The sequence below is a fragment of the Diorhabda carinulata genome, chromosome 10 (assembly GCF_026250575.1).
Source record: "Diorhabda carinulata isolate Delta chromosome 10, icDioCari1.1, whole genome shotgun sequence".
NCBI lineage: Eukaryota > Metazoa > Arthropoda > Insecta > Coleoptera > Chrysomelidae > Diorhabda > Diorhabda carinulata.
Genome location: NC_079469.1, coordinates 8,251,009 through 8,273,950, shown reverse-complemented (window position 1 = coordinate 8,273,950; position 22,942 = coordinate 8,251,009). Strand labels below are relative to the sequence as shown.

Genomic DNA, 22,942 nt, shown 5'->3' with positions numbered 1-22,942 from the left:
GACGTTGACCATTTGTTCTTCCATTCATTGAGCACTTTAAGCTTTAGGATTGATTTAATATCGGCACTGGTTAATAAGTTCACGCACTCCGCACTATCACTATTCAAAAACGTTTTTATTTGAAGTGACGTATGAGGTCGCATTGTCGTAGTGGAAAATGATTCTTCTGCGATTTTTTTCCCTTACTTTTGGCAAACAAATACTGCTGTACTATTCAAAATTGATCGTTCTATAAATTTCATCCATATCAGTGAAGATGTATACCTAGATAAAATTTAACTTTACGTATTATTTATCCATTTCCTTTTTCTAATTTTAAGGAAAAATTATGGCTTCCATTTTCTATGAAGTTAGTACTAGAACTAGTTGTAGTTTCTCTGCAGCTATGCAAAGACTTGGCGGCAGAGTAATTTACATGGACGAAACAAGTTCATCTGTAAAAAAAGGTGAAACATTAGAAGATTCCATCGCAGTAATGGCAGGTTATGCTGATGTAGTGGTTTTAAGACATCCTGTTCCTGGTTCGGTACTTGTAAGTACAATAATATTAACGCATTTTTTTTTCTATTCATATATGGCGCATTTTGGAACTTTGCGTTATAGACATGTGATTGTTTAGTGATTGTTAATCGATTTTTTTTTCGCTTAATACAGTGATATAACTCACATGCGGACGTTTTAAAACACCCGATATAATAATACATGTTATTAGAATTTATAATGAAATTCAAGACTAGAAATAACTATTAATATTACTATATGGTCAAAAACTAAATATGTGTGTTCATTCAAATCCCAATAACTTCTTTTTACATTATTATCGTGTCGCAATCATTCTCTTGTCACCAATGGTAAAATTTTGTGTGAATACTAACATTAGCGACCATCCTCGATATTGCATGGGTAGTAAAGCATACCTTCATGTTTTGAGGGTCTTTGGGTCCCATCAGCTTCTTGTGTCGATTTAATTTAATATGTTATAGCAACATAAAAACCAACTAATATATTTTTATATACAACATTAATAACATTTGTTCGTTCACGTGTTAAAAAGTAAATGTGTTGAACGTCCCGTGATCGGTTCAAGATCCACGCTTTAATTTATTCATTTAAACTATTGTGGTTAAATATCACAATAATGTACATGAATGTACATAATGCTTTGCTTTGTTAATTTCGTTAGAAGAAAGCTCTTGGGCAGATTTGACTTTCTGGCAATCCCAACAATTGTCTTCATACTTCAATCAATTTAGATAAAACCTGGATGAATAATATACCTATACCTTCCTCATGAATCAGTTTATATTTTTATGAAAACAGAATCTAAAACCTTTCAGTAGTTTTGGAGTTAATAGCGAATAGACAGACGCAGAGAAATACTTGTTTCATGTAGTAATTGAATGTATTAATTTTAACTTTCATGTTTTTCCAGAAAGCTTCGCATCATTGTAGAAAACCTCTCATAAATGCAGGAGATGGTGTTGGTGAACATCCAAGTCAAGCCCTTTTAGATATTTTCACAATTAGAGAAGAAATTGGTACTGTTAACGGTCTAACTATTACCCTTGTTGGAGATTTGAAAAACGGTAGAACCGTTCATTCTTTGGCTAGACTTTTAACTCTATACAACGTACAGTTAAGGTACATACAAATAAAACTAGTACAGCATTAAAATTTATATTTGAAAAATTGTAACAATTATTTATAGATATGTCAGTCCTCCAAGCTTGAAGATGCCGGATCACATTACATCATTTGTCAAGTCTAAAGGAATCAGCCAACAGGAATACAATAGTCTGGAAGAAGTTTTGCCTGAAACTGATGTTTTATATATGACGAGAATACAAAAAGAAAGATTTACCAGCGAAGAAGAATATGAGAAGGTGATATAATAATCTAAAATACATGATTTTTTTATTTATTTTATAATTGATTTTGTAATTTATTCTAGGTTTGTGGACAATTCGTGGTAACTCCAAAATTAATGACGAGAGCTAAAAGGAAAATGGTAGTTCTTCATCCACTTCCCAGGGTGTTCGAAATAAGTCCAGAATTCGATACTGATCCCAGAGCAGCTTATTTCCGGCAAGCTGAATGTGGAATGTACGTGAGAATGGCTCTACTTGCTATAGTTTTAGGAAAATGCTGATACGGATCATTCCTATCTATTATTTAATTTTGATTCATTCCATTTTTATACCAACTTTTTTATTTATATAAAGAAACACAAGATCGAAATCTTAACTATCTCATTCTACTTTTTTATTTCAAGAATTCTTGTTAGAACTTAATTTTATAGTAGGGTACATGGAAGAACTCAAATACGCCTGAAATTTCAACATTTATTTTGCCTAACCCAAAACTAAATAAAAATGTTTTATAGTTAAGCACGCTTATGCAAAACACTCATTATGTTTATGAAATTATTGGAAAAAAATACAAAACAGCGTATTTACAAAAATTCAAAACATCCTGTTACAAATTTTTTTTCCTAAAATAAAACAAATTCACTTCGTTTCAATATTCTGTTTTATCAACATGTGGTATCAACATGTATACCACTGACAGTTCAATCAACATTTTCACATGAATGTAATGATTTTTTTGTAGTTTCTTTTTCTTTGTTCCAAAAGTACTTCTGGGAGGGAATTGCTTAATTTTTTTCAATACACTTTTGTTTTTTGAGCATCTCGTAAAATTCATCACAAGAACGATCGAAATTCACTCGTACCATCAACATAGATCTTACCGTTTCGATCTTTAGACGACATTTTTCGAAAGTACCAAGTAACAGTTTTTACTTATTTTATAAAACTTAAATAATTCAAATTCTCGTATTACTGGTAAAAAAATGGGACTTTTCGTAATCCAACGGGACAACTTCAAAAGCCTAAAGTTACAGGACTATCTCGTTTAAAACGGAACGTATGGCCAGCATATACATAAACAAAAATATTTTTCTTTGGATTCTGGAGAAATAGAAAAATATATGAAAACTTGAGCAACTTTTAAATAACAAAATACCATGACGAATATTACGCACAATCTCTCTCTATTCTAATTGAAACAGTTCCTTTATTTCTGTGTTGAATCAAATATTATTGAATAACTAATAACTTTATGATTAATTTGTAAAGAAATAATTTTATATCATTGCCATGTAATTTTTTTCATTCATTTCAATAAAAAAGATTATACTTTTCTTATAATGTCTTAAGTTCGAATATTTAATTTTCACTTTTGACAGGCTATTCAAATCTCTTTTAAATATACTCAGGGTGCATTCCACTAAGCACTCACGACAATCACGTTCACGATCTTTATACCGTTCCACTTAGTCCAGAGTCCAGTAAACCAAAGCTAATGCCTTACGAGACGTTTTGACCATTGAGCTAAATATTAACTAATGACAAAACAGAAAAAAATAATGTGAAAGCTTATGATTATGTTATAATTTGTAAATTATTGAATGTTTTAGTTTAATGCTTAATTGATATACATTGAAGTAAAATCAAAATATTTTCGGCGGCGATAGTAAAATATTTAGTGGTGAGTCACAAGAATACTTCAAAAGTACCGCATCAAATAATGAGATAGATTCTCATGACTGCAATCTGCGTTGCTTGAGTTTTGAAAATTCCGCTAATTCTTTCAACGCTCGCTTCGACCCACCTCTTTACAAGGGTCGTCGTGAATGTTCTCGCCGCCACCACCACGATCGTAGTCGCTATGTGGAACATCCAAGACAGTATTTCATGCGCTATGAATGCTTATTAGTGGAATGCACTGTCAGTGACATCAAATCTGCACAGTTGCCACTGTTTAGAATGTGATTTCCCCGAGGTTTGTTTTCAATTAAACTAGGAATATTCAAATTTTGTTTAGTCGCTGCTATGATCACTACAAATATCCAAATTGCAAATAGATAGAAATTTCCACTGGTATATGAGCTTTGTTTTTAATTAAACCAGGTGTATGTACATTTTGTTCAGTGACTGCTAGTGCCGCTACAAATTTTAAATTTAATGAAAAAACTATTTTTGTTTATACGGTTATCCCAGAAAGTAGTTCATTTAGACATAGGAATATTTTATAAAAATGGAAATCATTATAAATATAGTTTTTAACATAAAGCAGAACATTTTGTTTTATTTAAAAAGACCATTTAACTTTAACCTCATACCATTTCCTGTTAGTTAAATAAGATGGTGTACTTTTTCCCTAATACCATAAAATTCTAGTTTGGTAAATTGAAATTAAATAAATAGTGACTTTTCTTCTAACTGACCAATTTTTCTTCGACGATAGATTCAAATATTCATTTCTGGTAAATCTGCTATTATTGGTCTGTAATTTTGTGGAGCTACCTAAGCTTTTTAACTAACCCACACTTTGATTTTCATAAATTTATTTTTTATTTCAAAAAAGAGAATAAATACTCAAAAAAAATTGAAAAATAAAATATTTATATCTATATTGGGATTACGGATTCGGTACCGGTGTATTTATAAAAAAAAACTAAATACGTTATCAATTGGAAGATTATTTTATTTCTATTAGAGTGTCAGAGGTATGTCCTTACAATGTTAAGGGTCGGAGAAAACTAAACTACCTACTTGGTGTGAAATGTGAGTTTAGTTCACAACATTGGTTTGCTTTAAATGACTTGGAAAAGGAAGACATGAGATCATTTTCAACGCTTGGAATAGTATTCCTGACTCTTACTTAAACTTAAATTTAGTTTTATTTGGTGTAAAGAAATTAACTAAACAAGCAGATTTGGCTCCCAGTTTTTTTAAATTCTTGTAATATTCATTCTTTGGTAGTCGAATGAAGACAATTGACTAACAAAACATATAAATAAGAAATAAAAATAAAACAAAAGCTTTTTTTGTAGCACGCCTATAGTGAAGGTGATATTGCCGTCTGCCATCAAGGGCAGCAAACTTTTGTTTATTGGTTCTCCCTATACTTTTAATTCAATGATGGTGCCACACAAATGTACATGGGTTTCAATAATACCACTAGCTAGTAATAACAGCGTAAATGGAGCGAATTTTCAAGAAAAAAAGAAGTTATTCCTCCTGCTTGTATATTAAAAATTTTAATGTTTTTCAAACAAACTTTTAAAATCAGTATGTATAAATTTATAAGCAAGTAAATTATATATAGGTGCTACACGCAGGCCTTTTAGGCCCATAGCAAGGAGGTGGTTCCCTTCTATCTCTTAAGTCCTCCTTCACCTCTGCGTATCATCTTTTCCTTTTTTTCTTGTTCCTCCTTGTTCTATGTCCATCATATTTTTTGTTGCTCTAAAATATGGCATTCTATTCTTTTGCTTAGTTCTGCTCTCCAAATAGATTCCTTATTTCATTAATCATTCTCCTCAGCCATAAAACTGCCTCCTTTTTACCGCCTAGTATCCTTCTAAGTATTTTTCTTTCCCATATATCTCTTCTTCTGCTTTGTTGTTGTTGCATTGAGCAAGTAAATTAAACAAGTTTATTTTCGTTATTTATTCTTTATTATAATAGACATTTTTATACATGTTTATATACATTCATTTTGGATAAATATACATTTATTACAATGAAGATTGGTTTGCAAATATTCAATACTCGAAAATAACTATATTATATAGTAGGTTGACAAGTTTTTAATCATTTAAAAAAGTTGATGTACTATCATCATTAGTTACACGACCCAACAATTATACACAAAATTGAAAAGATATAACGTTTGCTTTTGTTATAATTATAGAAATAATCTAATTTTCAAATTTTTTAATAAATTTCAATTAGTTATAATAAATTTAATAAATACGAGAGATCAAAGTAGGGTTTTTACATTCGCGCCGTACCTCCAGATGGCACTCTAGTGGTAAACAACGATCAGATGTTTTGTATATGTCTAGAAAATGTTCTCGCGAAGGTGTAAATATGATGCCGGTGCATTTTGTTTTATATCTGGTCAATTTATTAAAGTTCGAGAGATAGAATATGAACTAAACACAACTCACGTTTTCTGTGAAACATACGAAGCATATTTTGACTGTCCTGTTCGGAATCAAGAGCCATGGGCTCCACGTGGACAATAGACATGTAGGAGGTGTAGACCTTATGAATAGTTTTTTGGATGGAAACCATATAACTATAAGGTTAAAAAAGTGGTATTTGCGTGATTTTTTCTTTTACTGGATCTTGCAGTAATAAATGCGTGGGTAATTTATAAAAAAAATTCCGTAGAAAGAAACTACCATAAGAAAAATATATTAACAATGAGCCAATTCTTAAATGAATTAGACTAAACGAGGTCGTCAAAGCATCAGCACTCTTGAGGATAAACTACAATAAAAAATGAAAAGGGTTTTCCAGCTTCTCCACCTTCAAAATATGTAAGAGATGGTGCTGAACATTGGCCAACAGTATATGGGTCACTCCAGTGCAAATATCCTGATTGTAAATTTCTTGCAGTAAATGTGGTCAATTTGTGTATAAATAAAAATAATTGTTCTGTTAATGATGATGGAAATTTCTATCATATTGTTTTTTGTTATAAACATAAAATTAGTTTTTCAACCATTTTTCCTTTAATTTTGAACATGAATTATATCACCTTGATTTATTTTACCAATAAAAAAAATCATGCAAAGAAGAGATAACAGGTGCTACTAGAGGCAAATTAAATCTGTTCACATTGAAGATAAATCAACTTCCTAATCGCCTTAATGCCTACAAACATTTTGTGAGTTTACAATCTGATTTATTTTCTTGCAGGCGCCTAAAAGTGAATGAATATTGCAAAATAACATCTTTGATAAACAAAAACAATAATAATGTCTTTTAATCTTCTGAGTATAATAATTACATAATATATCACTTTTTATTGGTGCAGACCTAAAATGGATTCCAAAGAATTTATTTTGAAAAATTAACGCTAATAATTCTTATGATACTGCTATGCTATATTTCCATTTGAAGTAGAAGGTTCTCCATATTCAATTTTATCCAATATAGAATGTTGATCTTCTCTTATTGCACGACCAAGTATAACAGGCACTGGAAGCTTCATTTTCAACAATGTTTTTTTCGGTTTGGACTGCAAATTTTGTAACTTTCTACAAACAAAATAGCATTACTTAATAGCTGCTACCTTATATTTAATTACTTTATATAAATATTATACTTCTCAGCAAAAATAACTTTTTTAGGGTTGATAGATTTCTGAATTAATGGCTACTGTGTAAAACATGTAAGTTTGCTAAAATGCAAGAAGTTGTTCATTTTGTCTAAGTACCAACCAGACCAAACCTTTTCCAGTTTTAAATTAATCCTGGCTTCCGCTAAATTCATAATATTACCCCTTAAGAGTGTATTGCATCCATTACCATTGATTCCTGACTCCTGACAAGCAAAACTGGCACTAAGATTCCATGTAATACAGTACAGAGCTTCGTTACATCTACTTTGCTTCATCACGAACAAGAAATTATAGGATGGGTAGACTCAATATAAAGGCAGAAATTGAATCTTCATCAACTCCAGCACAAAAAAGAACATTATAGCAATTTGGACTGGAAAGACTACTAGTGATTTATGAGTACAAATTTTGCCAATTTAGCAATAATAGATGTATTCCAGTACTGCTCCACCTAAACAGGCACAAAATTCGAAAAGTCACTGACTTTCTATTCATTCCGGATGCAGTCCACACTTTATTCATTGCGGACGATCCGGAATGTCTCTGAACATGGAGAAAGAAGAAACTAAATTAGACCATGTCCCAATACCCAGCACTTAGATGTGTGAAGAACACTTAGGCAAGCCTCACAATTTACCTTGTGACATTAAAGGGTGCTTGATTAACCTTTCAAAGGACATCTGTGTTACTTGTAGCATAATGGACCTTCCAGGAGGCACTGATGTACAAAGGTTTATGACTGCCCACTGTCATAATTATGAACATATATTTTTAAATAATAATTAATCAATTAATATGATTAAAAAAGTAGTAACTCAAGTTGAAAGAGATTATGAAGACATATAAATATTTACAAACTTACTGTTGCCGGCAGTCAATGAATATGGCGATGACAAATAATAAGGTAATCACTATAATAGCTAATATCACAAATATTATCACTGTTGTTAGTTCTTTTGAATCCATGTCTGAAATTTTCAAAGTTACGGAAGGCTGTGTTGTCAAATCTTCTGAAAATAAATGAAAAATTCAAATTAGTGAAAATTTTATACATGTTAATGTTAAGGATGACAAGTAGCTACAATTTACATCTTTTATTGTGTTGAGAAGATACCCCACACTATACATATAATTGTCACCTCTACAGAGTCTCCAATTTAAATTTGGGTTGTTAGCATTGTGCCCTGTTAAAATGAAACTGTAAATGTAACTAAAGGCTATTTACTATTTCAACCAATTATTTATTTTAACACAAATAACAATTGTTCGTCCAGGAACCCAATAATTCAATTAACTGTGAGTTGGTTCTTCAGTAGTTAGAACATCTACTCACAATCTAGAGGTGTCTGCTTCCACTCTAACATTAACTGTTGGATTCTAAATATCTCTACAATGAATCAGTAAAAAAGTCAAACACAGGGCTTAATAACCTGAGAAGTTAATTGTAACCCCCTAATTTATATAATCAGTATTGAATTGTTAAAGACTGCATTCTATGAAATAATGCAAATAAGGATGATTAAGATGATTGAAACAATTTTTTGGAAATAGAATTCACCTGATAGCTTCAACTTATACAGGAAATATCGTGAAAATAATAATAATATTTAAAATGGCAAGACAAAGGCTTCCATTACTATAGTTCAAGTTTACTGACACTCAATTAATTTATATAATATATTTGTAAAAAAAATATTAAATTGATTTGGTATATTATTTTTTGACAGAGCAAAATATATCAATCTAGAACATACCAATTTGTAGTTATGTCAAATGACCAATTAAAAGCTACAAATATAAAAATATTTCACTTTTGTAGAATTAAACCAAGGCTTACATTTTCTTTGTATTATTTAGTATAAAATATCACGGATATTATCTGATAATTGTTCAGAATTAGATATAAATTATAAAGATTGTATTATCTTTAATAGTATCAACCTTCCAACTGAAAATATCCTATATCTAATATAAAATGTATATTCATTATTAGTATCAATTATTTGATTGTGTAATGAATTGTAATATTTTTGATAAATATTACTCTCTTATTTAAATAAAAGAAAAATATTGATATAAGCAACTAATAACATCATGACGTTCTAATCTAATATTTTTAGTTCTAGAGATATTTTCAATAAACATATTTTTATATTGATACAATAGTTAGTATAAAAAACAAAATATTACTCACTTAAAGTCCAAATCTGCCTTTTTTATTAGTAAAATTACCATATTTTATAAACTGTAAAATTAAGAATAAATTTCCCACAAAACATCCAAGCATTGCCCCATAACAACATGGTATAGGCCAATCTTGATACGGTTTATTCCAGTCTAAAGGTATCACAACTGCTCCTAGCCAAGCTCCAAACATAGTAAAACGAATATTTGTTAAGAAATATTCTTGCAATTTATTACCATCAAAATCCAATAATGAAGAAAATAATGTATAAATATCTGAATCTAGGTATAGACAAACAGGTAATATAGTTAAAACCATCATTAAAGTAGCGAAGCATAACGTTTCATATTGTTCTGATAAAAATGGTGCCCCAAAGAGAATAGCTGCCACATGGAAGATTATAATCGAAACACCACATGTTATCATTGATTTTAATAAATTTCGGATCGTAAATTTTTTCTTTGCTATTTTCAGGGTTCTTTGAAACCTTACGTACTTTAAAATTTCGGCTACTGCTAAGATGAGTTCGATATATGTTCTTTTCTTTCCAAAACTATATAAATTTCCAGTAAAATTCAACAATAAAATGATCAAAGGTAAATATAGACATGTTGCAACGTTGTTATAAATCAAAAGTCTGTAATTTTCTACTGATATATCTACCGTCTTGTACATTTTATATTATTTACACCTTTTTACCAGTCTCAAATGAACTGATTCATTAGGCGTCAAATAGTTGACGTACAACACAATTTAACCAACAGTTGAAACAAAAATATCTAATATATGTATGCTTTGTTGCCTATCTTTTGCTGGTAAATTGAACATAGAATTTTTTCCGTGAGTAGAACTATATACATTTTTTGCAGTCACGAATTGTTTTCGTAACCTTGATGTAAATTAAATGTAGGTATTTCTTGAAATGGCACAAATGAATAAATAAATAAGTTTATAAACTAATAATATATATGCTTTAACAGTATGTTTAAAGTAACGTGATCAGAGAATTAATTATGTTTTCATCAAAGAGATGCAGGCAGAAATGATTTATCCTATAAGTTACCCTAATATATTTCAATGAATTCTTTTTCATTTTTGAGATTTTATGAAGGAAAAACTCGTTTTTTGTACTTTTAAATTTTTGTTTACTATAAAACATTTATTTAAAGAAAGCACCAGCTCTATTACGTCATCTAAATTATTGAATTGAAGTAATTCCGATTCTTGGAACAAATTTGAAACTTCTAAAAGTATATAAAGGCGCTATGACGAATAAATAGTAAAACATTTAAGTTGTGTATTAGATATTCAATTGACTGAAGTTAAAAGTATGGTAGAAAACAATTGCGTATTGAATATGAGTAATTTCCTGATGAATGATAAAATGATTCAATTTCTGTGAATCGAATTGATTAGTAGTGAAAATAGTTTCATGAATCTACAGTATTTCCAAAAAAACACTACTCAAGCTGAAAAATTATATAGAAAACGTAATTATAAGGACATAAGATAAATATTACTTCATACGTATATAAAATAGTAGCAGATTTAAACTTCAAACATATTGTTACATTGACATAACTAAATTATTTTCTGATAAACATTTCCTTTGTCGATTGATTATTTTTTAGATTCTTTCGATTTTATTTAGTGTGGGAACAAACAAAGGTCATTATCTTTCACCGATTTGTAGATTATTTTTGGATAAATTTATTATTTAATATGTTCAAAATAACTTATTGAGAATCGCGGATAAAGTTTTGTTTTGCAACATATAGTACAGATAAAATAGGATTAAACTCGAAATTATATTGGGTAGTTCGGATTCTCAGAGGTTCTCGGTTACTGAATAAGCCTAGCAACTCTTAACAAAATTACTGGGACGGGTTTTTGTAATTTTGGAATTTGTAACTCAAAAAAATTTTAAAACGGGAATAGCTCGAAAACTAAGAGGAGTTCTCCAGTCATTTTTTCGTTGGAGCCACTATTTCTGAGTAAATCTCCCTCAACGCCGAAAGCCGGATCAGTCACTCACGAATTCGCGCCAGTACAAATTCAAGCAAATTTACGTTCCAGATGCACATGGAAACTGCTCTAGCTCTCGGAAAACTACTTCGTTTTCAAAAAATCAAAATGCCTCATGATGGTTAAAATCTCTATTTTCTACTCGAGTAAGCCATCATAATTTTCGACTTTCGAAAATCTTACGAGATGAAGAGGTATATTGGCCACATAAGCACTTGAAGTTTCAATGGATATATTTCATCAGTTGCCATAAAAACAAACAAATGAACTACTTCTTGGTTTCAAATGAACTAACTTCTAAAAAACGCGATAATGAACACTATTTTCGTCCTCGGTTGATTATTATTTCAATATTTACAGACTTCTTAATAGTTTCTCATTCACAAAATCTAGATACTCATTTTGAAGCTTGTAATCTCAGCTTCAAGTTTATACAAAAACATGCTCAGAATGATGTATCCTTATTTTAAAATTTTGAAAAAGCATAGAAAGTTGATAATGACCCATTTTCCGTAAGTTATATATTTGTGAAAGCACGTTACACAGAATCGATTGCGAGTCGTGATATTGTATTCAAATATTTGGTTTAAGAGCTTTCTTGAATCGTGTGTAACAGTATTGATATTGCTGTAGAGTTATTAAATGACGATGACCTAAGTGATGACCGGGCCACAAGAGAAATGGCAACGGATGAAAAGAAGGACTAATCCATTATTTTCCCTCGAATTATTTGGGGGAACAATTTTGTACACAAATATATTTTTTAAAGTCTTTGAGAACATTATCGAATATTTCTTCCTAATAAAGAGAATTTTTATTACCAATCAATACTTCAATATCTTCCTTACCTTTTCATTTCATCATATAATACTTTTTTATGCAATTAGAACATGCTATAACGAACTGATAATTAATCTAATTGAATCAAATTATTTTCAAAAGCTCATTTTACGGTGAAAATTTATAGGTTAGGAAAAAATAGAAACTCTTTTGTACAGAATTTTGTGCTCTAAATTTTTTGTCCCGGCAGTATTCTCGAAATCCTCATGGATTTCAAGTTATTCGCTTTTCAAAATGTTTTTTAGTACTTCAACGCATATTACGGTAAAAATTTTGAAAGGAAAAAATGTCTGGGAACCAATTTATGGAGAATTTTGAGCTCTACAGTTTTGACTCTGGCACTTTTTTTCGAATTCTACCTAGTTTTCGAGTTATGTGCCATTCAAAATATTTTTGAGCCTTAAACCCGTTTTATGGAAATTTTGAGGTTAGGAAAAAATTGAAACCTTTTTTATACAGAATGTTGTACTCCACATTTTTTGTTCCGGCAGTTTGTGTTGAAATCCTATTAATTTTCGAGTTATTCGCAATTCAAAATGATTTTGAGTAGGAGAAAGTTGGAAAAAATGCTTGGAAACCAATCTTTACAGAATTTTGTGTTCTACATTTTTACTCCTGCACTTTTTTCGAATTCCTCGTAATTTTCGAGCTATTTGCGATTCAAAATAGTTTCAAGTCTCAAAATTTCGTAAATCCGTGCTCGTACTTTTGTTAAGGGTTTGCTAGACTTATTCAGTATCTTAAAACCTCCCAGAATCTAAAAAATCAAAACCGCCCAATTTAATTTAAGATTTTATCTCAAAACCGCCTAATTTGCCTGTACTAATACATGTATAACCTCATTTATTAGAGTAACGGCAGTTTCGTATGCGAACACTAATTAGAAATAGTAGTTTTTCGTTGGCTTTGCAATCTTTTTATTATGAATAAACGTTCGCAGTTAGTCATTCAATAATTCTAACTTATTAATGTCCCACGTCCTCATAATTGAGTAGATGCGCTACCAGTCGTTTATGGTAGAAATAAAGTAGAAACAGAGATCAATAATGGGTAATACCCTAAGTTTATTCAAGGGTTAAGAAGAATCGACCCCCTTATAAATGCCTCTACCTAACTACGCTCATGATTATCAAATAAATAGTTGGTTGAGTCATATGCACTACTCATTATAAATGCTTGATAATATATTCAATAAATTGTGTTTGCTTATCTGGTATAGTACGTAAAAACACACGTTAAATATCCGTATTTTGTTTCACATGATCATAATATTGGTATTAAATTTCGCCAATAACAATTCCATAATTTAATAAGTAATGTCATTATCGATCTGCTGCCATGTATTCTGTACTTACATAAACTAATAACAGGAAAGTTTAATCAAATATTTCAATAGATACACTATTTCCGGAAACATTGGGTTTGGTAATATATATTTTAAATAACCCTTTGTACTGTATATCCCAAATTGGACGCATATCTTTCAATGTTACTACAGCTTCACACATTGGGACTGATGTTACGTCCAACGTTTGGACCAACTTGTTCCTATTTAGTTCATTGCTTTTGGCTCCAATGTATGAAACCGGTGTTAAAAAAAATGTTATTCATAATAACAAGTAGTGAATCCAAAAATATATTTACAATATCAAAAATTTTATTAAGATATTCCACGTTACGTTAAAAAGGCAACGATCGCAGTTAATGGCGTTTACCCACGATATAACAGAGTAGAAAGGATCCTATCATGTGGCTTTATGGCTATGACCCCATTACTTATTTCCAAACGATAGTTAAATGGGTAAAGATTACTTATCGGACATAATATGATTGTGACTTTATGCCTCTTTTATAAGCAATGACCAGTACCTCTAAGAGGAAGATAATGTAGTTTTAGACTAGCCTGCACGCAGCCCGGACTTAAATCCTATTGAGCATACGTGGGATAATATATTCAGAAAAGTGAGATCCACAGATTTTATACAATCTAACCTTCAACAGCTGTAAGAGATATTAATGACTTAGTGAGGAATTTTTCAATTTCAATTTAGTTTTGAAAGAATGATTAGATTACTAAGTTCCTTTTGATTTATTTAGTTATCGGAACGTAAGTAAGAAACATTTGCAAAAATGTGTGTAAAGAACTGGAATTAATTAATTTGTGAAATAAAAATTAAAAGTGCATGAGTTGAAATTGTGAATGTTATTCAAGCGTTTACGTAATTCATTTCAAGATTTATTTCAAAACGATTTGTTAGTTCGCTGGATAGGTGAATAACAGAAGCGTTCGCGGATGTCGATTAAGATTTATGGGAACTAATTGAGCAATTTTTATAATAGTTTCTATAGTAATAATACGTTTGATCATCTGTTCAACGAAGCGTGGCGTGGTAGATTGTATGATATAGTTATTAATTGTTATAGTAAGAAAGTGAAATTTTTTTTGTATAAAAAATGTGAGAAAATATGTATGGAAGCACTTGAAACAAATTTATTTAATAATTAAACTACAAAAAGCCTATCTGCTATATATGTAATACTTCTATATGGACAGTTCCTATAAGTGGAAGGTGTGAAAGTGAAAAAAATAGTGTCTCGTTCTCTCTCTCTCTCCTCCGAGCGCTTCAGTCAGTTCTGCGCATCTTTTACGCGCATGAAGCATGCGTAATATAGATAAAGTATCTCGAATGAGAGATAAAATCTCTCGGTGTCGGCACCGTAACGTAGGGATGTTTTTTCCCATACCAACTGTCCATATAGGAGTATTACTTGTATGCTACTTGCTTCATCAATTTATATAACTAAATCAGGTGAAAGATTATTGAATAAATAACTTTTCATACTTAGACTTTACTTTTCAATATATATATATTAGGGTAAAAGTAATAAATTCGGTGATTATACATAATCATTACTGAATTTGGTAAATACGATAAATTATTTCATATTTATCAAATTATTTAATGGCCAGACCTCGTATATTTATGAAAGACGTAGCTTCTGGCATGAAATTTACTTTAACAGATATAAAGTAATGAATAACTTGAAGACTTGTTAAAAAAATCCGATTTAAATAAAAAAAAATCTGATTCAAGTAAAAAAAACCATGAACACTGCCAATAAGTCATGATAATATATTTAATTAATTAATTTAAGATTTCAAATATATAGTTATTCATTACTTTATATCTTTAAAAGTCTCTTTATCTCTATATCTTTATATCTTAAACAGCATCATAAAATATAATTGAAGTAAATTTCATGCCAGAGGTTACGCCTTTTATAACATCATTTTCAACACTGATGGATGATCAGATTTAACATCAGATCCAAATCAACGCTTATTGGGCCAGTAGAATATAATGAAGGTTTTTTTTGAATAGTTACTACCTAACCTAACCACTGTTTGTTTTTTTAGTATCCATAATATTAAGTAATTTGGAATTAAAACGCTGAAGCATACCAGCTACTTCTGAAATATGCGATAATGGATGTATTCAGAAATATTTCTTCAAAATGAAAATTCAAGGTAGACCCAATGATGTCCTCTTTTGATATTTAATATTCGCCACATAAATAATACTATTCGTTAATTTCAAACAAATTAAGTAGAAAAAGAATTTAGTATAACAGGATATTCCAACTAGATATTTCAGTGAAACTAATTAGAATGACTGATATGCAGGGGCGCAACAACGGGGTGTGTTCAGGGCGCTTAACACCCTTTAAGAATAAATGGACACCTCTTTTTACAGTGTCCACCCTCTTTTTCCTACAAATCTGCTTAAGGTCACTTGACACAATACAATTTAACCGGCAAGGAATTGCCATTTTTCTTAAAAAAAATTTTTCCGATATTTCATTCAAGTTCAATTGTGTAAGAAGAAAGAACAAAAAATTCATGCAATTTCTATGAAGTAGTTCTTTTGGTTAACCTTCTAAAAAATACAAAGACACAAATCAATAAAAAAGTGATACGGTAACATTGAAGGAAAAGGAAAGAATTGGGAGGAAAGGGAATTTAATGATGAAAACAACAAAAAAGTTTATATTTTGAATAGAACCACAAAACATTTAAAAAATGTGGAACAATTCAAAGATTCGCTCTAGAACTAATAACTTTTTGTTTTCTCGTCGACAATGTTGATAATTATCTCATCATCATCGTCGAGTTCATCAAATATAAAGTTCTAATCTTCAATGAATCTACCAAAACCCTTTATAATATTGTAAAAATGTCAACAATATGAAAAATGTAAGTTCGGATCCTCCGATTCATGTTAAATTGAAGTTTAAACTAACACCAGACTGCCGGTAACATTTAAACCGAAGTTTCCTAGTAAACGCCATCTATAAAACGTGAAAAAAAACGCTATCTATAGTTTAAACCGACGTTTGAATTCACTTGTAAAAAAACACACGTACCTAGTTATTGAATTGGAATTATATAATAATTTCGTTCTCATAATGACAAAACTAAATCAATAAACAGTGAAAACCATATTCCTTGAACTGTTTCAAGGTTAATTGTCTTACTCTAAAATAATATTGTAGACATAAATTAATGTGAAATTGAAGAGTTTTGTCTCCACATTTTCAAAATCGCTAGAAAATTTTATTTCGGAAACTATTGTTCTAACAATAAAGACACCAAGTAGAAATATTTTACCGTAATCATACAATAAAAACTCATCGTGATATTTATCATAAACGACTATAAATTAAAAATCAAATACAAATAACAAGTTGCTTTAATAATTAAAAAGTAAAAAGCAAAAATTCCTTATGATTTCAATTTTAAACAATATATAAATGTTATAGACCGCTGAATCCAATTATTTATGTCGATTTCTAAATTAAAATTTATATATAACAAACTTCCATATGCATAGTTACACCCATACAAATTTTATTACATTATACGTATGTAAAACGTTTCTCAGCATACATACTGAATACACTGTTTACACCAACACTCGTAATCACACTGTCTGAAGGTTACCTTTAGTCTCTGAAGATAACTTGGTTATCGAAGCGCGTCATACAGTGTATTCAGTGTGAACATCACCAACGGATCCAGAAATTCCAACTTAGTTTTTCAGTAGTATATGTTGCACCAGTGGATTGTGGCCTCTGTTTAATCAAGTAGATGATCTCTATGCTGAACACACTGTTTACGCTACCACTACACTAATAATCACAATTACAATGTCTGACGCGTTCTTCGATAACCAAGTTAAAATAAAACCTATTAGTTTGACCTATTCTATATTAAACTCTCGAAAATTAATTCCAGCAGGAAAACTCAGCACATCCATCTCTTTTCTGTCAAATGTCTTTGCAAAAAGGTTTTCAACAATGACGATAGGCTCCAAACAAATTGCCTTGGGCTGTGGCTCCATCTCCAAAACAGATTTTGTAAATCAGATTCTTTTGTAAATCACACCAGTTTTCATATTTTAAATTGGTTAATTTGTGAGTTTGTTTCTTCTATTTCAAGGATATTTATTGTGGAGTTATTTGATTTCAAATCCAACCATATCTTTTTTGCAAAGTCTCGAACTCTATCTGAAATCATACTCCAACTTATTTTTTATAAAACCTGGAAAATACTCAATACCAATTTTTTTTGTTGGGTTACACTCAGACAGTGTAATCGTGAGTGTTGGTGTAGTGGTAGTGTGTTCAGGATGAATAACACCAAGTATTCCAGAAATTCCAACTTAGTAAGTAGATCGCTGTTGATAGTATGGAGAGCAATAGTAAGAAGCTTTTAATTTAATCAAACGTGTGTAGGAACCACAGTAGCAAGAAGGTAAATTCTTAAAAAAGCCGTTGAATTGAAATCCAGGGTTAAACGTGGTAGTAAATGCTTTCGATAACGCAAATAATTGTTTTCAATCCTTAGATATTCAGGTACTCTAGTCGCTAAATATAAACAAACGTTATTATGGAGGGTTTTTAATCTCACAGATGGGCATTTTTTCCATTTCTACCAGGAGACAATCCGCTAGCCCACAAAATTTTTAATCGGAGTCGGGCAAAATAAAATACAATGAGAAAAGGTAAACTAGGACAAAAATTTTCATATTTCTCGATATTTTGCAATCAATCACGTTTCTTATTGTCAAATCGCTTTGAGCACCTTTTTTGAGCGATTGGAAATGTCGTTAAATAATTTATTTTTAATGGTATTTCTGTGTAAACTACACGTGTATTTAGGTGATTAATAGCGTGAAGAATTCGATGCATTATTTTTCAATTATTTTAATTCAATTCATTCAATTGTTATGATGATCAATTGTTTTTAATCATGGTATATTGAAGACTATTTAACATATCAATCTCTATACCTCCAACTTGAAATTATTTAACACTATACTCGTAGTTTGTAATAACTGAGTTTTGTAGAGACTTGGATCGCACAAAGAAATGATATTAAGCTTGGAACCAAAATAACTAGCGATCTTCTACGTTTTCCTAATATATGACATTATAATATAAGAAGGAAATATTTATTTCACTTCACCGAAGCGCTGGTTCGACTCTCAATCAGAAGCCTACGGGACGCCAAGATCAACAAGAACAGAAGACACAATTCAACAAGTTAGAGCTTCAGTTCAACGTGTAATCCTGGTCTATCGACTCGCAAGCGATCAGCCGAACTTGTGGTATCCAGAACATCTTTGCGTCGAAAGATCTGATTTAATTTTAAGACGAACTTTTGTTGAAATAATGTTGGAACGCTTTCAGAATTTCAACAATATTCTGTTCTCGAAGCCCATTTTCACTTAAATGGGCATGGCACTAGACAGAATTGACGTTACTGGGCTGCAGAGAACCCACGTGCTAAATATCAAAAGTCTCCGCATTCGCTGAAAGTAACCTTTTGGGCGGCCATATCAGCGCACGGAATTATCAGACCCTATTTCTTTCAAAATCAACGGGTGATCTGTCACTGAACGATACATAGCCATGTTAAGGGATTTGAAGCCTATGGCCGCCTAGAAGTCCGGACCTAACACAACCGGATTTGTTTATATGGGGTCTACTCCAATAACCCAGCCACGCTTAATCAGTTGAAGACCAACTTCCGAGATGAAATAGCAGCTATTCTCCGCGCAATGTCCCAACGAGTTTTTAGAAATTTGAGATCGAGATTCGAGGAATGGTTTGCATCGCGGTGGTGCACACCTGGATGATGTTGTTTTTAAGAAGTGAATTTCCCAGGATGTATATTTTAAATAAAATAAAAAATTGTATGTGGATTATACTTAGTTTTTTTATTATTATTTTTTAAATTCGCAAAAGTTTGTGGTCCACCCTGATGGATATGCAATGCACAGAAAGCATCCAAAAGTTAACTTAAGAGTGAAATTATAATAAAAATATCTTATAGTTATTAGAGAAATAAATGTGCAGTAATTGAAACGTTGAATGAGTACATACCACTCGAAGCAATAACAAGTTTACGAAAATTTTGAATTGTTGTTATGAAGCGTACTGTTAACAACATGGTGACGTTGGAGATAACACATTTACCAGTCAAATAAAAATTCAACCTCTAAATAAAAGATAATAGAGCTCAGACATATATGTTTATTTACATTTCCCGATGTTATTCATAAATGTTTAACAACATTTATTTATTTTGTATTAACTGTACTACATTGAAAAATAGTTCAAATACAAATTACACAGTGTGGAATGAATTTATTACTGCAAAAATCCGCACAGAAAAAAATAAAACTATGAAATTACCGAACTTCGACAGCAATCCACTCAAATGCTAAAATTTAATAATTGTTTGTTTATACTAACAAAAAACTACTAATTAGGAAGTAGATCTTTGTTTTGAAAGATAAATAAAAGGATCTTATTGTCCTGAATATTTAAATATATTGAATGGGATATGTTCTTAAGGGGTAACAACACTGTAAAAATTTAAAAAAGTCAATATGTTTTTTAATCTAAAAAAGGGGAATTTTATTTACGTGATGACAATGACAAACCAAAATATTCCTTCAGCTCGTTGAATTCTAACTTGTCGATACAAAAGTGAAATAACCGACAATATCTGACAAAAGTAGACGCCAATTCACCTGAATATACATGAATTGATGTGATTCGACGTCAATAGACATCAAAAAATATCAATCAACATGAAGTTACAATCGACCTCAATCGGCTTCAATGGATTGTTAATCGACAATATCTCACAGAAGTAAACGCTAATTCACCTGAATATATATGAATTAATATGATTCGACCTCATTCGACGTTAATAAACATCAAACAACATAAAGGGACAATCGACCTCAATCGGCTTCAATTGATTGTTAATCGTCAATATCTGACAAAAGTAGACGCCAATTCACCTAAATATACATGAATTGATGTGATTCGACCTCAATTGACGTCAATAGACATCAGAAGTCAGTATTCATTTCTATTAGATAATGGAAATAAATACGCTGGGTTACACAATGCCACGGTACAAAGTTAAAGGAAGAATAATGTAATATTTAGCTAGTCTAGAATAAAATTGAATGCAATTATCATATGGAGAACCTTCTTCACATTCAGCATAGTGGTTACAATAAGTTTCCCTGTTTTATAAGTCTTTGGGACAATAGATCTGAGCAAGAGCATTGGGTAAGAAGAAAATGGCCATTGAGAGGAAATATGGAACTTGGAAGAAACAATTAGAATCCAGAATTCTTCAGTAGCTCGTGACAAAATTATCTTTCTACCATTACATATAAAACTGGGTATTATAAAACACGATGTTAAGTCACTAGATAAAGATGGGAACTGCTTTTTTTTATATTTGCCAATTACTTCCGCAGCTCAATATGGAAAAGATTGAAGCCAATATTTTTGATGACTCCCAAATTAGACAACTTACAAAGATACTAAATTTAGAAATTCTATGACTGAGTTACAACTAAAGGCTTGGGAAACTTTCGTCTCTGCGATGCAGAATTTTCTGTGAAATAAAAAATCTGAAAATTATATTGAAAATCTGCTACAATTTGAAAGTATGAGCATAAAATCCACTTCCTTCATAATCACCTGGACAAGTTTCCGAAAGCAAAGAGAATTTTCTTCAGCAACTAATTATAATTAATTTGTAACCCCTAAATCATTTAAATTAATTGCTTTTCGGGGTTTAAATATTTTATGTTTCTAATAAAGACACGTGAAAAATTTTATTACCCAGAAAAATATTCCTTGTTCAGTGGAAAATATTATTGTGAAATACTAATGAGCAAGTAGAATTATATATTTGAAAAACTAGAGGTGGTAAACACGTGGTAGTTTCTACAAATCACCCTTAACATTTCGTATTATAGGTAAATATTTTCGCAAATAATACTTACCTTGTAACCACTGATTTACCTGTTCGCTTACGGCTTCTCCCATCATAAATCCAAAAATATTAAACACGGAAAAAACATCAAGTCACATAAAAACTAAAATTGCCACTATAATTAAGTACTCCACGTTTCAAATGTTTACAAATCTACTTTCGTCTCTTTTACACGTAGATTTCTCTTTCCGTTAAATAAAAATTCCGTCGCTACTCCTCGCTGAAGTGGTACTGACGGTACCGACTAATCAATGGTACCGAACAGATTACTAGTAGAGTGTACACATAATAGCTGGCGGCAATGTGTAATCTTTAAGGTAGAATTTATAAATGAGAGGGGAGCTCTGTAAACAAGTCCCATAATTTATTCTTTTTTCATTTAAAGCTAAAATTTGATTTTGAAATTTGCTTAAAAGTAACACTGCAAATGTTGCAATAATACCTTTATGTTTTGATCCAAGAAAATGGGTCTTTAAATGGGAATTCTAGGTGAGTTGGTTAAGAATTCCGAAGTTTTTGAATCCGGGTAGGGGTGAAAAAGATTAATAAAAAGAGTGATTTTGTGAAAACGGTTGAACTTATAAAAAAAAGCTTCAAATAAAAGTTGTAGATCTTTACCTATTACTGATGTTTAATGGCACTTAATGGGTGGTAAGTACAGCTTGAAAGAATTATATTTTGCTGGAAAAAGAAAATTTTAAAAGATATTTTCCGAATTATCCAATAAAGTACGTAGTGCGATCCACGAGTTCTTAACTTAAAATGTGAAGAAAGATCATAAATAAAAAAACTATGATGATTTTTCAATGTAATCTCCCCTTATTCCCAACACTTTTCAGAACATCGGACAAAAGCTTCTATAAAAAAATGATGGATCGCACGGGGCAATATCAGGGCTATATGGTTGGTACCCAATCTCCTTGAAGCCACATTGGTGTACAATAGCCTTGGGAAGCGAAGCAACGTGTATTAGTAAATTAGAATAATATATTACGTTCACGATTGTATATAATTCCTTAAAGTCAATAAAAGGAATCCCAAAATATTGGAGCCATCACTTTTTTGGCGCACTTCGTGACCTTTGCTTTTTTAGGACAGGCTTTCCTTTCCATTGCTACTCCATGGAATCTCTCTTGGATGTCGAACCACCATGGCATGGCAAAAGGCCATAGTTTTCATCCGTTACCATTGATCGGATGGGGAACTTGATTGGAAGAGGCAAAATTGCTGAAGACAGTACTGTTATTGCAAAGACACAAAATATTGTAACAAATGCTTCGTTGGCAAATTATTAACTAACCTTTATCAAAGGGATTACA

At 30.9% G+C, this 22,942-nt stretch overlaps 2 protein-coding genes across 6 annotated transcripts in view; one reads left to right on the top strand and one right to left on the bottom strand.

The window, feature by feature from the left end:
* The window catches only part of LOC130898721 (CAD protein), a 48,465-nt gene extending 44,326 nt beyond the window's left edge, over positions 1-4,139 (top strand). For all 3 annotated transcript variants that reach the window (XM_057808195.1, XM_057808197.1, XM_057808196.1), the window contains exons 13-16: positions 321-532; positions 1,433-1,641; positions 1,709-1,883; positions 1,952-4,139. In XM_057808195.1, coding sequence (XP_057664178.1) covers positions 321-532; positions 1,433-1,641; positions 1,709-1,883; positions 1,952-2,149 — 794 coding nt within the window. In that variant the 3' untranslated portion in view covers positions 2,150-4,139. The remainder of the gene's footprint in view (positions 1-320; positions 533-1,432; positions 1,642-1,708; positions 1,884-1,951) is intronic.
* Positions 4,140-5,501: 1,362 nt separating this feature from the next.
* On the bottom strand, positions 5,502-21,961 carry LOC130898720 (uncharacterized). Of its 3 annotated transcripts, none has more exons than XM_057808194.1 (3): positions 21,634-21,961; positions 8,063-8,210; positions 5,502-7,117 (listed from the first exon to the last, which is right to left on the bottom strand). In XM_057808194.1, the coding sequence occupies exons 1-3, from the start codon at positions 21,677-21,679 to the stop codon at positions 6,958-6,960; spliced, it is 354 nt and encodes a 117-aa protein (XP_057664177.1). In that variant the 5' UTR covers positions 21,680-21,961; the 3' UTR covers positions 5,502-6,957. The 3 variants fall into 3 exon arrangements, 2 of the variants coding, with proteins under 2 accessions (XP_057664177.1, XP_057664176.1); XR_009059931.1 differs by lacking the exon at positions 21,634-21,961 and adding an exon at positions 9,395-10,174 and having other exon boundaries at positions 7,099-7,117; positions 8,063-8,207; XM_057808193.1 differs by lacking the exons at positions 5,502-7,117; positions 21,634-21,961 and adding an exon at positions 9,395-10,161 and having other exon boundaries at positions 8,068-8,210.
* Positions 21,962-22,942: the final 981 nt, after the last annotated feature.